General features: G+C 44.1%; 1 protein-coding gene across 7 annotated transcripts in view; it reads right to left on the bottom strand.

The window, feature by feature from the left end:
- Positions 1-17373, bottom strand: part of GLT8D2 (glycosyltransferase 8 domain containing 2) — a 48166-nt gene that overhangs the window by 22262 nt on the left and 8531 nt on the right. For all 7 annotated transcript variants that reach the window (XM_087868810.1, XM_045779534.2, XM_045779529.2 and 4 more), the window contains 3 exons: positions 17072-17233; positions 13393-13903; positions 1647-1693 (listed from right to left, as the gene is read on the bottom strand). In XM_087868810.1, the coding sequence (XP_087724936.1) occupies positions 1647-1665 (19 nt within the window). In that variant the 5' untranslated portion in view covers positions 1666-1693; positions 13393-13903; positions 17072-17233. The remainder of the gene's footprint in view (positions 1-1646; positions 1694-13392; positions 13904-17071; positions 17234-17373) is intronic.

Here is a 17373-nt window from a genome sequence, read left to right as displayed (position 1 = left end):
TTCGTTCTAAGCAACCAGGACCATCTGTTCCAGAAGAGTTTCACTTGCCCTTGGGATCTGCTGAGAAGCCGAGTGACATAGGTCAGTGTTTTCCTAAAATGGGGCACATGCCATGTGATTGTACATGAGGTGTTTAGGACCTTCAGGATCATGGCATTGAGTAACATGAAATCACAGCATGAGAAATCAGTTTAATTTCAGGTGCAGGCAGGCAACGAAATCTACCCAGAATTGAATAACATTGTTCTAATCATACATATTTGTATAATCACCTTCTTTTTATAATAGGAGGTAGCTTATTCTAATTACAGTAAGGATATACACTTTCTATTGTAAAGTACACATAATTTTTTAAGTGAGTCAACTTAAAAAGTCATGCACAGGACAGAAGAAACACAACGATGAAAAATTGAGAAGGTGGGGCATGGCTCTACACGGAGCGCAAGTACCTGAAGTCTGGAAAATGTTGGTAGGAGAGGAAGGGGCTAGGATTACAAGTGAGATTCAAATCGTGTTTCTATCACCTCTTAGCTGTGTGGCTTTGGACACATTACTTAACCTCTCTGAGCTCAGTTGGCTCATCAGCTCCATGAGGATTGTAACTGGAATATTAATCATTGTCTCACATGGACGCTTTGAGAGTTAACAAAGGCAATGTAGGCCCAATCAGCACGTTACAAGTGTTAATCTGTTATCATTTCCTACTTTTGTGCATCAAGGTATTTACATTTATTGGCCCCATACTGATCTATTTTCTGGCCCCTAGGCCTTTGTCTTCACATTTGCAAAAGGAAGGAGTCAGTCTCCAGGGAAGTCTTCCAGAGATACATTCTGAGGCTCAATGATTCTCCAGCGCTGACATCCAGTTCTTTCTGCCTTTCTGGATTATCACATTCAGCCAGAGACAACCGGATATAGACCCAGTTTAAAACCAAACTACAGAGAAATAGAAGATAAGGAACAAAGTCCTGTAGTTTATCAATATGTCTGATTAACATTTACCTGCTCAGCCAGTTTGGGGAAGCAACTCAATGTCTACTACCACCTCTGTTTTTTGTTTTTTGTTTTGTTTTGTTTTTAGTATAATATGTCCTATGCAATATTTGGGATATACTGACACCAAAATATCATTCATAGTTAATCTGAAATTCATGTCTGACTGGATATCTTGTCTTTTCATCTGCTACATCAGGCAACTCTCCCCTGAGGCTAACAGTAACACAAGTGGATTACTATGTTTCCTTCCCAGGTTAGATCTGCTAGATCGGAAATCAAGGGCAAATCCAGGTTTTGACGGGGTCTGAAGATTATATAATTTAAGGTGACTCTTTAAGAACAGGAACACGAAATTACAACTGCTAAATTAAATAGAAGCATTAATATTTATTTAAAATGAGAAAATAAATTATATTTATAAGTTTTATAGAAATGTATGACCCCTCTCAGGACAAATCCATCTCTGGACAAAATACTTCACAACTTTCCACAGGCATCATCCTGAAATGATGATGCCAAGAATTGCCTGTGGGAAAACTACCCATGAAAAATCACAGAGGATTTTTTTTTTAAGCCAAGATCTAGCATCAAAATAGTCCCTTAAAATATCTATTTTTAATAATCATGATGGCAAAAAGCTGTAATCTTACTTTTCCGTAACAAAGCCATGTGTGTTCACGCAGACAAAAACTGTGACCTGTGGATTGAAGAACAAAAATTTATTTAAAACAGAATCAACCCAAAAGTCATCATACAATGATTAAGGACCATGTCTTTGGTGTTCTGATATGTAGCAAACTGTGGCCTCATTCTTTACTAGAACTCTGGAAACATATTTCTTGAATGTATAGCTCCCCTCTTCCAATTAATTTCTCTGGCTATACAAACAGTACAAAGGGTGCCCAAGGGGTAATCTTTTGTCTTCAGGGTGTTTTGTTTTGTTTTGTTTTTGTTTCTGTTTTTACGTTCTCCAAAAATAGCCCTCTCAGCTCCCCAAGTTAGCAAGTCAGATGGTGCTAACTGAAGAAACGTCACACAGAAGGTCTCCTTGATCTAAAATATCAACCCCATGCATATTTTCTGCTATTATAACTGCATTCCTTGACAATGAAATTTTTACATCCTTAGGGACCCCTTGTGGGAACAGAACTATCCCTTACACTAAATCCAATCATTCATTCCATGAATATTTTTTGAGATCCTACTAAAAGCCCAGCACTGTGCTATGTACTAGGGATGCACCAATGAACGAATCAGTCCCAGTCCCTATCATCATGGGGCTTTCAATCCTGAGGGCTAACAGATATTAAAATGTAACAAATAGGGGCGCCTGGGTGGCTCAGTCATTAAGCGTCTGCCTTCAGCTCAGGGTGTGATCCCAGGTCCTGGGATGGAGCCCCGCATCGGGCTCCTCCGCTATGAGCCTGCTTCTTCCTCTCCCACTCCCCCTGCTTGTGTTCCCTCTCTCGCTGGCTGTCTCTCTCTCTGTCAAATAAATAAATAAAATCTTTAAAAAATAAAATAAAATGTAACAAATAAAATAGATTATGGTAAGAGATATGAAGGAAACAACAGAGGTCCTAGGATAAAGATCAACAGAGTTGGGGAGTGTTTCAGGAAAAGAAATCAGGAAAAGCCTCACTGATGAGATGGCATTTGATCAGAAGGAAGAGCAGGAGCCAGAGGGGAGAACGCAGAAGGAAAGAGCAAAGTGAAAAGGAAAGGAAAACAGCAGGTGCAAAGGCCCTGTGGCTAAAAAGAGCTCTGAGTATTCTAGGTTCAATGCAAGAGGTTCAATGTAGCTGGAATGGAGTGGACTAAAGAAAAGACTGGCCAGGTAAGACTGGAGACAAACTGTGGTGTCTTTAAAAGAGTTTAGATTTTATTTCAAATGCATGCAACTCCCTCCATCAGTTTTTGTCTTCATTAAAGCCCCCAAAGCAATGTTTTCAAACATTCCCACAGAAATTCTGATGGTAAAGGAGAGTAAACACTCAAAGTCATTCATAATGAGCTCTAAAATACAAGTTTCTTGCATTACCTTCAGATTCTTGTAAAGTGTACAAGAATAAGGAAAAATAATGACTCCTTTCATTGTTAGCAGAGGTCCCCTCAGAGCGAAAACTCCTTGTTATCATGAAGTCAAAGTCTTCCATGCATGGATGGGGTGGGCAGGGATGAGAGCAGGGACATGGTAAATGGGTCCAAGTAAATGATGAACTGGAATCTTGGGGTTAGTAGCAGCCCAAGAACAGTATGTGGGGAGGAGAAAGATCCTGTTGCAGGGGCTGCCACTTGCTCATGAGAACTTCTTTCCTTGTGACAGGTGGCCCCCAGGGACTTTTCAAGAACTGGGAGGCCCAATATTCAGTCCACAGTCTTCTGCCATGCTCTGCAGCTTCTACCCCCCACCCTACCTCCACCCTGCTTTCCCCCCAGGATCTAAAGTCATGCATCCATGTGTTCGGGGGAAATCAAGGAAAGGGGGTCCTTGTTGGACATGGAGAACAGTGGACAGAGGCAACTAAGAAAAACTGCTGTGGGCACTTTAAATGTAAGGAACGTAAGCCACTAGGAAGTCATGGGAATTTGGGAGGGGATACTGGATGGGGGAGAGGTGAGTGCATTTTACATGAATCTCCAAATCTATGGCTGCTGGCAGAAATCTTAACCTTTTTTGAGACATAAATCTCAAAAGTCTGCTGAAGCCCATAGACCGCTTTCTAGAATAATGTTTTTTAAAGCTTAAAAAAATGTATTGTATTACAGGGGCGCCTGGGTAGCGCAGTCGTTAAGTGTCTGCCGTCGGCTCAGGGCGTGATCCCAGCGTTCTGGGATCGAGCCCCACATCAGGCTCCTCCACTGGAAGCCTGCTTCTTTCTCTCCCACTCCCCCTGCTTGTGTTCCCTCTCTCACTGGCTGTCTCTATCTCTGTCGAATAAATAAATAAAATCTTCTAAAAAAATTTTTTTAAAAAATGTATTGTATTACAAAGAAAACCAATTACAGAATTTTAAAGAAAAGGAAGCCATCAACACATTGGAGAAAAAAACTCCAAATTTGTGACATAATATATATACTTCTTTATTAAGTAGCAACTATTAGCAAGTGTAATAGTTACAGTCAGTTTGAGGTAGTGGGGAGCTTTAAAGAAGTGGGAGATACCTGAACAACTGTAACGTGGCATGAAAATATCTGATTTCTTCAGGGGATGATGGCACAGGTATACAGTAACTTCTGTGATTTGTCGCCTACATTCACAATTGAAAGAAGCCCTTAGTTCCAGGTAGAGGCTAGTGAAAGTGAAGATTTTTTCTATGTGCGCCTAAGGGGCTCAGTGGGTTAAATGACAAGCTCTTGATTTCAGCTCAGGTCATGATCTCAGGGTCGTGGGCTTCTGCTCAGGGGGGAGCCTGCTTGAGATTCTCTCTCCCTTTGCCCCTCCTGCTCCACCTCCCCACCCCTGCCCCAGCCTCCACCCCCAACCACACCTTGCACATGCTGGTGCGCTCCCTCTCCCTCCCTCTTTAAAAAAAAAAAGAAGTTTTTTTCACATCTAAGTACGTGAAATCCTGTAGAATGAATCGATGGACACTTAGGCAGTCTGTGCACCCCGGGTTAAAGGTTAGACCCCCTGGGCTTGGTAAACTCAACTGCCATTTGGATCAAGACAATGTTTTCGCTCTTCTAACATCTAGAAAAACTGCTGCTCTAGGAGGATATGCCAGATTTGTCCTGAGGGTTTTCACAGGCCCAGGTTTACTATGTGACACTCCAGGTGACAGGCAGGTGAGGCCCCAGGCAAACTTCAGACAGGCGCAGGCTGACTTTCAGGGGGACTGCCAGAGACAGGAGTGCAAATGGAAAAGAAAGCCCTCCAAGGAAGGCTGGAGGGATGCCAGAGACAGACTTGGGATAAGATTTCCTATTTTGTACTATTGGCCTATTAAAGGTCATCAAAATGGCCACCTTTGCAACTTCATATGGACCGATGTTGAAAAGTCCTCTGCCTCTACATTGAAGATTACAGAAGATAAAGAAGGGGCCAGGATCCAAAACAGAGGGAGACTTTCACTTATTAGTCCTACGGGGCTTATCCTGCACTTATTTAATACCCAACACGACCCTCTGCACCAAACAATTAAAATGGGTCCCAGGTATAAACGGCTGGAACAAACCCAACTGATAGGTTCTAATAAACAGACTCGGCACCTATCGAATGTTGAATCACGTGGAAGTATTATCTATTCAAACAGACAGTTAAGTTCCAGAGAGCCTAAGCATGCACGTGTGTGTGTGCGCGCACACACACACACACACACACACAGATGCTATCCGGCCAACTTTTTACACAGAGCCCTTGGCTTTGCATGAGACAAATTCAGGGCAAATTCTAAGAGGCCTATCAACCAGATATATTCCAGGAACAACATCTTTTAACAGGAGAGGCCAACTGCTTCTTCAGAGAATAAAGAACTGGCCTATGAGTACTGTTTTTCTGCCAAGACATTTGATACATGTTGACAAGGTGATTTCTTGGTGGTCTTCGGGATTTCCATAAATTTCATATGGCCAACTTCCATAATTAGAAAGAGTGCTTCACCCAGAGAAACACAAATTGTGTTTCGGTATACCTGGTGGTTTTGGTTTCTTTTTTTAAAAATAGGCTTCCTTTCTGTGACACAAGTTAGTTATTAAAGGCACAGTATCTGTTCAAAATTTGATGAGTTGAATTTCAAATATTTACACGTAGAATTCACTTTTCTGGTTATATCATTCTGTATATTTTAACACATGCATAAATTCTTGTACTAAGAATTTATTGTATCTTATACAACAAATGGAATAGAGAACAATTCCAACACCTCCGAAGAATTCTCTCGTGCTACCCTTTTGCAAGCAGACCCTGCCCAACACCTAGCCCCTAGAAAACACCAATCTGTTCTCTGTCCCAATAGTTTGGCCATTTCTAGAACGCCATATAAACGGGATCATGCAGCACACAATCTTTTGAGACCCTCATCTTCACGTAGCATGATGTATTTGGGATTCGCACTTGTTATTGAATGTGTCAATAGCTTTTCCCTTTATCATTGTTTAGTATTCTGTTGTGTGGGTGTGCCACAGTTTACCCATTCTCCTACTGAAGGACATCTGAGTTATTTTCTGTGTTCCATGATTATGAATAAAGCTTCTGTAAACACTTGTTTACAGGTTTCTGTGTGATTTTCAGTTTTCAGTTGTCTATGTTAAATAGTTAGAAATCAGGGGCGCCTGGGTGGCTCAGCCTTTAAGCGTCTGCCTCCGCTCAGCGGGGGATCCCAGGGTTCTGGAATCGAGCCCCGCATCGGGCTCCCTGCTCTGCTGGGAGCCTGCTTCTTCCTCTTCCACTCCCCCTGTTTGTGTTCCCTCTCTCGCTGGCTGTCTCTCTCTCTAATAAATAAATAAAATCTTTAAATTAATTAATTAATTAATACTTAGAAATCAGATTGTGGGGTCATTCGGTAGATGTGTATTTAACTTCATAAGAAACTGCTTATCTAAATAAAGAAAATCTTTAAAAAAAGCCAGGGCGGGAGGGGTGGACACCTGGGTGGCTCAGTTGGTTAAGCATCTGCCTTCAGCTCAGGTCATGATCCCAGGGTCCTGGGATCAAGCCTGCATGGGGCTCCCTGCTCAGCAGGGATTCTGCTTCTCCCTCCCTCTGCTGTTATGTTCTCACTTGCTCTCTCGCTCTCTCCCTCTCAAATTTAAAAAAAAAAAAAATCTTTTAAAAAAGAAAGAAACAAAGAGTGTGGGCATTTAAAAAAAATAAATAACAATTTGTCTTGAAAACCCAAAGTTTATTTTAAAATTAAGTTGATCCCTCCTCATTATGGTCCTTCAAAGGAACTTCTAAACTTGACATTTGACTGGAGGCAGCAGTCAGCAAACAGGGAATACTAACCTTTAGAAACCAGCAGCATGGCAGAGAGAGCCTCTGGGGGGCAGCACAAAAGGCTGAGATGTCATAGTGCCCCAGGGCTCCCTCATGAATCCAAGGGTTGTGAGAACTTGTTGGCAGTGATCTTGGGAAACTCTTCCATAGGAAACTCTTTAATTCACTGTAAAGAACCAGCTACAACATCCCTTTTATTTCCCCAGGCTCTAGACTTAGGCTACCTCTGCACTGGCCCCCTCTCCTCTTCCCCTCTCGCACCCGGAAGACAATTGAGTCAAAACAGCACATTACTTAGGACTCTGGATATTGACTTTGGCTACTTTCATCCACTTATGATTTTAGATGATATGCATTCAGCTGACTCTTTGAGATGATGCAAGCTTAGAATGGTCTCTGGCCACATGTCCCTTTTTCCCCACTCCATGAAGGAAGGCCATCTAGCACCACAAGAGAGAATGAGGGGAAGGGCAAAAGGATCTGAGACTGAGTCCCTGATGCCAGCTCGACCCTGGGAATCCCCATTAGCCAAACCAATCAATTCCCCTTTCTTCCTTAAATTGCTTGAAATGACATTTTCTTGCAAACAAGAGTCCTTATAAATACACTCCCTGTGGCCAGAATCGTGTACACCTGCAGGGAGAGTTTTGCAGGGCTAGAGAATAATTCCAGCTATCATTTATTGCATGTTTAATTTGCAGCCAGCCCTATGCTGACCAGGTTCGTCATCTCCTTTCATTCTTACAATACTTTTCAGGCAGATATTTCACCATCTCCAAGTTTCAAATGAGAAAATTGTGGCTCAGAGAGATTCAGTAACTTGCTCAAAATCACACAGCTACTAAATGGCAGAGCAGGGATGTGAAATGAGGGCCCTCTGACTTCAACGCCCATGCTCTTGAAGCGCAAGGAGCTGGAGGGCTTGATGGGCCATTCCGGCTCCCCCAGGACGCAGGGGAGTCGGGCTCCAGGTAAGAGATGACCCTGTGTGTTGATGGAGTGTCAGTCAAGTTTGGTCAGCTTGCCCCTGAGTGCTCTGTGACTGTAACTACTGAGATCATGCCAGAAGCAGAGAGAAAGTGCTGACTAGTTCGAGACGGGGGCTCACCTTTTCCCTGTCCAGACTGTTGCCAACTTGAAAATCCCTTTAAGACAAAACAAGAGGCTCCAGGAAACTGACAACGGCACGTCTCATTGCAAGGCACAGCAGCGGTGAGCCAAGGAGAGAAATTCCTGAAGCACCCTCTCGGAGGAAACTTTCTGAGCAGCTTTCAGAATATAAGGCAGGAGTGGAGTCCTGGAGAAGCATGGCCTTCCCAAAGAAAGCCTGTTATATTTAATTTTTTGAAAATATGAAATTATAAAGATTTGGCATCCTCTCCCTCTTCACAGCTGCATCTCCTGTCTGATGGTGGCACTTTCTGTGTAAGCTGCTGTAAGTTGCTGTCCTGCTACTTGCAGTCAAAAGCATTCTAATAGATTAAGGAGGTGCTCGAGAAATGTTTGCAGCTCCTAGATACTAGCTCATGATGTGGATTTGGTAGTGGGATCAGACTTGTAAAGAGATAGAAAACCGATAGAGGAAGTCAGGGACACGTGCTGCAGGAAACAGTTGGGGGATGTCCTAAGACCCTATAGAATAAGAGGCAGAGACCTGGGGCCACAAGAAATGGGACTGTTTGGGGCAGAGCCTGGGAGAGCATCTTGTGAGTTAACAGCTCCTGCATGTAAAGAAATGCTTTCTTGCCTCTGAGCTTTGGTTCATGCAGTCCTTTCTACCTGGAATGCCCTTTCCGCTTCTCTTTCCCCAGTAAACTGTCACTTGTTCCTTCAAGACTTAATTCAGACATTACCTCCTTCAGGAAGTCTTACCTGATTACCCTGCCTGAGTGCTCCCCTGATCTCCATTCCTATCCCTATCCCTGCACTCAGAACACTGTTCTAGGGGCGCCTGGGTGGCACAGCGGTTAAGCATCTGCCTTCGGCTCAGGGCGTGATCCCGGCGTTATGGGATCGAGCCCCACATCAGGCTCTTCCGCTGTGAGCCTGCTTCTTCCTCTCCCACTCCCTCTACTGGTGTTCCCTCTCTCGCTGGCTGTCTCTATCTCTGTCAAATAAATAAATAAATAAAATCTTTAAAAAAAAAAAAAAAAAAAAAAGAACACTGTTCTAGTATCATGGGTATGCCCGTCTTCTTCCCTAAATCATGAGATGACTGGGGACAGGCACTGTGGCTTGCCCACCTCTGTGTGCCTCAATAAATGTGTGTGGAATGAATGATGAGAAAGAGGGGAGAGGAAGAAAGGAAACAAGGCTCTTGTTCTGTTCCTCAATCCCAGGAAGAAAAGGGGCAGCATACCATTACTCAGGAAAAAGGCCAGAAGGAGGGGACTGTGGATCTAGTCCAGGAATAAAAGCAGACGGCCCTGGTCTTTTTGTTAGCCTTTTTCTGACCATCAATACAAGAAGGCCCAGGAACTGTGTTCCCTGCGCTTTTGTAAGCTTTCTTAGGCTGAGTGACTCCTGTGTGGTGGCGTCTCTGCAGTCATAAATAGCCAAGCCTTTGGCATTGAAGAGCCCATGGGCTTGTCTTCAAGACAGGAAGAAAGATGGAGCCTCGAAGCCAGTGTTGGAGAGAAGGATTCCTTAGGCAAGGCACTGGGGGAGGGGGGGGCACCTTCAAAGAGCAGAGGAAAGAAGGCTGAGGTCCCGGGGTCTGTGACTAGGAAGAAAAGAGGAGTTTAGAGAATTGGTCCAGACCTAAGAAGTGACCGTTAAGTTTAAAAATGGGCCCCTGAAGACCTTACACAGGGAGCTATTTAACCAGATGCCAAAGGGTTCAGGCCTATGGCCAAATCTGGAAAGAATGCTTTAAGACCTGGCAGTGGCTAAGTGACTTAGCTCTGCCTTGGAAGAAAAGGCAAAAATGGCAAGAACTCCAGAAAAATATTTCAAAAATCAGAGCCCCTAAGTTTTAGTCTACATGCCAACTCTAATCAGTGGGTAGGGGCTTTCGGTATTGCTAAATTGAGACGGAATCTAAAGCTATCACCAGAGTTGGTTAAAGAGAAAGGAAAAGAAAAGAAAAGAAAAGAAAAGAAAAGAAAAGAAAAGAGCTCTGATCGATTAATCCTGTCTGCTAGGGGTTTAGGTAAGGAGGAATAGGAAAGAACCTGGAAATCAGAATGAAAGATAAAAGAGGGGGCTCTTTTTTTTTTTTTTTTTTTTTGAGAGAAGAGAGAGCACAAGCCAGGGAGGAGAGGCAGAGGGAAAAGCAGACTCCCTGCTGAGTAGGAAGGCTCACATGGGGTTCAATCCCAGGACGCGGCGCTCAATCCCAGGACCCCAGGATCATGACTTGAGCCAAAGGCAGACGCTTAAACGACTGAGCCACCCAGGTTCCCAGGAGGGGACTCCTTAAGGATATTATTGAGTGACTTAAATCTGGCAGGCCTGTACCTGAGTGGAAATATCATGGGCTTCGTCATTAAAAAGAGTTGACTTTCAATCCTCGTTCTGCCCCATTTCTTAGCCATGCAAGCCTGGGCAATTTACAAAACCCAATGAGTAAAATGGGGCTGTGCTGCCAATTTAATTAAATAGCCTATAATAATAATAGGTAACATTTACGTAGCAATTTCTATGTGACAGGCATTGTTTTATGACCTTTACATGCATTCACTAATTCAATCCTCACAACAACCCATAAAGTTACTATCCCTGATTTACCCATGAGGAAACTTCAAGTTCAGGGAGCGTGACACAATTAACGAGTGGCAGAGCTTCCCACCCAGGCAGTCTGGCTCTGAGTTCTCGTTCTTAACCATCTTAATAGACACTGAAGCCAACCACTTTCCACTGCTGATTGCAATCATTATGTGTCAAGCAACTGACATAAGCTCTGTGATTAAACTTCCCTCCATAAGACTTGCACCCTGCAGTTTGCACACGCATGAAACATTTTACAGAGCACTGTGTCTTAAACCATGCGAGCTACGGAGTCATAAACAGGACAAGAGCATGCGTTCACCTGAAGAAAGGAGAAAGAAGGACAAAATCAGGACTCGGGAATTTGGTCTCTGACGAAACATCTCTGACCTTTTTACTTTTTGCTCTAGCACGAATGGTTTACTCAAGATCCACCAAAATACACAGGACAGAGAAGCCTGATGAGGCAGTCTTCGCCTGGAGGACCTGCTCTGCTTTCTCCTGTGTTGGAATGAAGCGTTCTTTCACAGAATGGTTGCAGAGCAGGTGCCAACCAACTATGGGCCCTGCATCAAATCCTGCCCATTTCTTGTAAGTCTTTATTGGAACATAGCTAGGTTTATTCTTTGACCTTTGGTCTCCGGCTTGTCTCACACTACGACAGCAGATCTGAGTAGGTGCAAAACAGACCATATGGCTTGCACAGCCACCAATCTGGCCCTTTGCACAAAAACTGCTGATCCCAGCTGTCCACTTTAGGCCAGATTTTCTATATATCAATATGGCATAGGTGATCATCTCATGTCCTTAACTAGGAAAGGAAGAACACCACATCCCCTTGGGAGTTTGCTAGGGGAGGTATGAAATACCATGTCTGTAAGAGGAACCAAAATGAAAACAAATGTGGCCAGAATAGGATACAGCAAAGTGTGGGGCGCCTGGGTGGTGCAGTCGTTGGGCGTCTGCCTTCGGCTCAGGGCGTGATCCCGGTGTTATGGGATTGAGCCCCACATCAGGCTCCTCTGCTATGAGCCTGCTTCTTCCTCTCCCACTCCCCCTGCTTGTGTTCCCTCTCTCGCTGGCTGTCTCTATCTCTGTCAAATAAATAAATTAAAAAAAAAAAAGGATACAGCAAAGTGTGCTCTGAGAAAGGCTAATCAATGTTATGTGATAAAACAGTTCTGGGGTCCACCGGGAACTTTGGTGGTTTAACAACCTTAAGCAGATTTCTCTACTGCAGGACTTCTCAGAACCTTTAAAATGCCATTATGCCTTGAGATCTCTCAGAGGGTGATATGGTTCACAGAACATATTTTCCCCATGGGCCTATGTTCTTCAGAACAGTCTTTGCGAAATGCTGAAATAAAGGAAGTATTTAGAATCATGCTCCCTGGGAACTAGAAATGAAAACTATGTGAACTGTGGCTTAATGAGCATGTCTTTCTCTCAGCAAGGAAAGAGAACGAAGAAGAAATAAAAAGAGCCAGGGTGGAAAAAAAAGAAAAAGAAAAAAGAAAAAGAGGGGTTTGAGGAGAAGGAAGGAAGAAAGCAGCTCCCTGGAGAAATAACATGGGAGGAGCTGAGGAACACTTGGAGGACTGGACTATCAGAGGGAACAATGTGCCAAAGGCTGGCCTGCTACCCAACGCAGGATGTGGGGCCACGTCCATCATCACCATGGTCATCGTCGGCACCACCAGGGGCCTCACTACTCTGCAGATCCTGCATTATGTCCTTTAGACCTACAATGTCACTTCATTCCCACTTTACAGATGAGGAAATAGAGGCACAGACAAGTAAGTAGTCAGAGTCAAAGCTTATAAAGGCTGTAAGTGGCAATGCATAGACTGAACTCTGTGATCTGGCCCCGGAGCCCATGTTCTCACCACCACACTGCAGTGCTCTGCTTGTACCTGTATTCGACAGAGGGCTAAGCACAAACAGGATTCCGTACAGAAATGCGACACGAAGCCATTTGGAGGAAAAGACAAAACAAACCAAGCAATGTCACTTTGCTAACTGACTACACAGGGAGCCAAACAGCTAGAGACTGCTTCCGCCCCCCCCCACCCCAGGACAGCCAGATGTTTAGATAGCATCATGTTTTCTTTCTCTCCCTCTTTTTACTCTTGTGTTAACTATTCCTTCTTAACTCACATCGGAAGTTATCTGTCAGGCTTATCCGAGGTACTACATTTACTCCTGAAGTGAACGTAAGATAGTTTTTGAACATTAAGAAAGCATTTTCAACCCAAACACAACAACTAATATATTTATAAGCGTCATTTAGATTTCCACACTACTAATTTTTTTTTCAGGTTCTGAAAACATGAATCACAGCTCAATTAAATCTTTCGTGGCTCAGAAATGTACCTGCATTTAAATACTCGCATTTATCTGACTCATTTATCTAGCTCACCGCTGACTTCCATGCTTAAAGTATGATGAAAATAATAAATCACACTGCTCAGGGGAGTTAAAACCAGGTTGGGAAAAGCAGTCCAGAATGTGAAAAACTTGCACAGAGTATTCTGGATTTGCTGCGATGGCAAAAAAAAAAAAGGGGGGGGGGGAGAAAAATGGTTGCCTCGGCATGCTACGAACATTGGCTGGGAGCTCCCGAAGGCAAAGTTCACGTGGGACAATCCACCTCTGATTTGCGTTCTTGAATCTGCGGCAAAGCAGAGGGCTGCGGCAGGCGGGCCAGGGTAGAATGGAAGGGCTGCCACATTGCTCGTCAATCTGTTTACCTGGTGAAGGGTGAGGGCAGGGCTTTGGGCTCCTCCGTCCAGAAGAGCTGCAGGGCAGAGCGTTCAACTCCTGGCTGGCCCGGGGCTGCTGCCCTTCACGCGGCTTCGGCTGCTTCTAAGATCCCATTGGAAAGCCCAAAGGGCTGGAGAGCCCCAAGGCCAATATCACATTTCCAAGACAGTATTCCTCCCCCTGCCTCCAACCCCCCCCCCCCCTTTGCTTGCGTTGACTTTGGAGAGGCTCGGGTTTCTTCCACTCCTGCGCGGAGCAGCTGGGAGAGCTGGGAATCAGGCGTTGCGCTGGCTGCCGGGGTGAGGCGGCCCCTGAAACCACTTCCAGATGTGCTTGGCAGGCTGGCTCGCATGGCCAGACTTCCTCTGGCATCCTCCTCCAGCAGTCTGCGTGCAAATCACTTCGAAAACAAGGCAGCTCTGGCGGAAAAGATTCAAAACCAGAGAAAAGCAAATACTTGGCGGTGGCTTTCCACCACATGTGGGGTCTAAGGTGAACCTGTAAAGAGCAGAAGTGGAAAAATGGAGTTCATACTGATTTTCAGAATCTCATCAGAGCCACTAGTTTCTCCTGAAATCCCCCAGTCATTAAAATGCTGTGGTCCCCAAATGAAAGCCCAGCTAACAGCTATGGTCTCATTTTGCCAAGGCAATGATAGCAATAGGAGTTTGAAGATGATGTGTTTTGAGCCTGAACATGGAAAGGAATCAGGCAGGGAATCAACCCCACCCAGCTCTGAGCTGTTCTGTTTTTGCTATTGATTCTCAGAAACCCAGGAAATGGTGCCAGCACTTTGCCTTGGGACCATGGAATTTATTTCTGCAACCTCTCTCCTTAGTTCCTATAAGGAAATGAGGACCCCTTTGCTCACTGGCTCTTTCTAAAGTGGTGCTTCCCAATAGAAATATAATGTAGGCCACTCCATAATTGTAAATTTCCTAGTAGTCACCTTAAGATAAGTACAAAGACCTAAGATAAGTACCAGCCTGGCCGGTTCAGTCAGAAGAGCGTTCAGGTCGTAAGTTTGAGCTCCACATTGGGTATAGAGATTACTTAAACAAACAAACAAACAAACAAAAGAGAAGGGTCCCTGGGTGGCTCAGTCAGTTAAAGGTCTGCCTTTGGCTTAGGTCATGATCTCAGGATCCTGGGATCGAGCCCTGTATCCGGCTCCCTGCTCAGCAGGGAGTCTGTTTCTCCCTCTCCCTCTGCTCTCCCTGCTTGTGCTTTCTCTTGCTCTCTGTCAAATAAATAAATAAAATCTTTAAAAAGAGAGAGAGAGAATAATCATGTGTCAGGCACTGGGCTGAGCATTAAAAAAAAGGTAAGTACAGGGGCACCTGGGTGGCACAGCTGTTAAGCTTCTGCCTTCAGCTCAGGGCGTGATCCTGGTGTTCTGGGATCAAGCCCCACATCAGGCTCCTCCGCTGTGAGCCTGCTTCTTCCTCTCCAACTCCCCCTGCTTGTGTTCCCTCTCTCGCTGGCTGTCTCTATGTTTGTCAAATAAATAAATAAAATCTTAAAGAAAAAAAAAAAGGTAAGTACAAAGAGGTAAAATTCATTTTAATGATATATTTTATTTAACCCTATACAAAATATGATTTCAATACGTAATTAATATAAAATATTACTAACAAGATATTTTACATTCTTTTTTGTGTTAAGTCTGAAGTCTGGTATGTACCTTATACTTGCAGCACATCTCAATTCAAACACTAAATTTCATCTGCAACAATTGATATGTATTTAGATTTCATATAATTTATAGTTTAAAAATTGGGCTCACATACTCAGGTTGTTCCAAGCATTCTTAAAAGCTTGCCAATAACTGAATCAAGCATCAGTTTTTCAACTTAAATTCATTAACACTAAGTAAAATTTAAAAGCCAGTTCCTCGGTTGTACTAGTCACATTTTAAATGTTCGATAGCCAGTGTGCCTAGTGGCTACGGTGTTGAATGGTGCAGCTCTAAAGGGTTTAGCGGGTTTGTTTATTTGTTTTTTTACACTTGAACTTGGAGACTGGGAGTATCTGGAATAGCTTCCTTTTGTGTAGAACTCTGAACATTGACAAAGCATTTTCACATCTTCTATTTCATTTTCTTCTCATAATATACCTGTTAGGTAAGTTGAACAGAGATGTTGTTCGCTCCAATTTGCAGATCAGCAAACTGAGGTTTTTTGAGAATGTTCAAGTCCCAAGTTCCCAAAGCAAGTTGGTGATGAAGCCCGGACTGAAATTCCCATTGGCACTTCTCATCTGTTTCTTACTTGAGGCATGCTTCAAATACTAGGATTTTTGGCTACGACTCTAAGGGTGAAACTGCATCCAGGGCATTTTTGCATTCTTTACTTGGCTGGCCTTCAGCATCCAGGCACGGTTTGTATGGAGTTACCCACTGCCCTGGCGGTGTTCCCTTACACACCACTATCCTAAAGCAAGTATGCGATCCAGTAAGTATGCCGCTTTTCTTGGGAGCAGGCTTGCCATTATGCTATTCCTCTTTTCTCTTTACTCCCAGAAGGTGTACTCAGTTTTAAAGCACAACTTTACCCAGTGTGTTAGCTAACAGACATAGTTGTAATGTCTTTCTCTCTGGTTGTGGCAGGCCCATTTGATCCATGTGGGAAGTGAGAAGGTTCAATGAAAGCACTGAGTACTGCACTCTGAGCACTCCTGCTCCAGTCCTCATGGCCCTCACATGAGCAAAAATACAACATTTCCTGTCCTTCTAGAATCACGTGCTGTCAGGAGCAGCGGGACAGTCAGTCAGACATGTCCCAAAGCATGGTGGTGGGAAGCCCTCCAAGCTGACTCCTGCCTACTCCAGTTTCCTCCAAAGACCGGGTTTGCTGCCCCTTGACGTCTCTCATCTACTTAGCAGAATGCCTGACCCAGTGTGAAAGCTGGTGACTAAGCAGGTTCAGAGATATGACAACCAAAGTACCCCGGGGGCTGTGGGCCTCCCAACTGAAATAATAATTATGTTATTTTCATAGACTCTGCTTGCTCTTCATATTGGCTTCCATCGGGACCCAAATCCCTCTGCTCAATGCCCTACTGTCTCCAACTTGGGATTCCCTCGCCTTTATTTCTAGTGGGCCACGTTCCAAGGATGCAGGGGGCTTATTAGCTATGACCTAGATTTCCTTATTGTGTGCACAGGCTCTTCCCCAGGGAAGAAATGAGAACAGAAAGAGACGCAGGTTTTAAGGGACACTCCGAGAAGTACAGTGGCTACCAGCATGAGCTCTGGGGACAGACAGACAGACCCAGCTGTTAGCTCAGACATTATACTGAACACATCACTCAAAACCACACAGCTGTGGTTTCTGCAGCTATAGAGTGGGAAGCCTCCTGGTGAGGGTTCGAAGATATCATGCATGTAAAGCATTCAATAAGGGCTCAATACATGGAAGTTATCAGTGTCATCCCCCTTATCTGCAGGGAGTCTGTTCCCAGACCCGCAGTGGGTGCCTGAAACCATGGATAGCTCCAAAACCCCTTATATACTGTTTTCTTGCTACACATATATACCGATAATAAAGTATAATTTATACATTAGGCAACAATAATGATAAAATAGAACACTTATAACAATATACTGTAATAAAAGCTATGTGCATGTGGTCTCTCTCTCAAAAGACCTCATTGTTCTGTACTCACCCTCCTTCTTGTGAGGATGTGAGATGACAAAATGCCTGTGTGATGAGACGAAGTGGATGAAGCGACATGAGTGACGCAGGCGTGGTGAAGTGGTGTTCGGCTACCTCGTCTTCTGACCATCCATCCTCAGAGGGGGGACCGTCCACTTCCCGACTCTGTTGACTGAGGGTAACAGAAACCTCAGAAAGCAAAACTGCAGATAAGGGCGGACCACTGTATTTTTACTGTTGAATGAAAACACCCCTAGTTCAAAGTATGAACTGTGGAAAGGACTCAGAACAGTACGTTATTTGTAACTTTTT

Source organism: Ursus americanus, chromosome 17 (genome assembly GCF_024610735.1).
Source record: "Ursus americanus isolate L20-20 chromosome 17, mUrsAme1.1.p, whole genome shotgun sequence".
Lineage (NCBI taxonomy): Eukaryota > Metazoa > Chordata > Mammalia > Carnivora > Ursidae > Ursus > Ursus americanus.
This window is presented reverse-complemented; position numbering and strand designations above follow the sequence as displayed.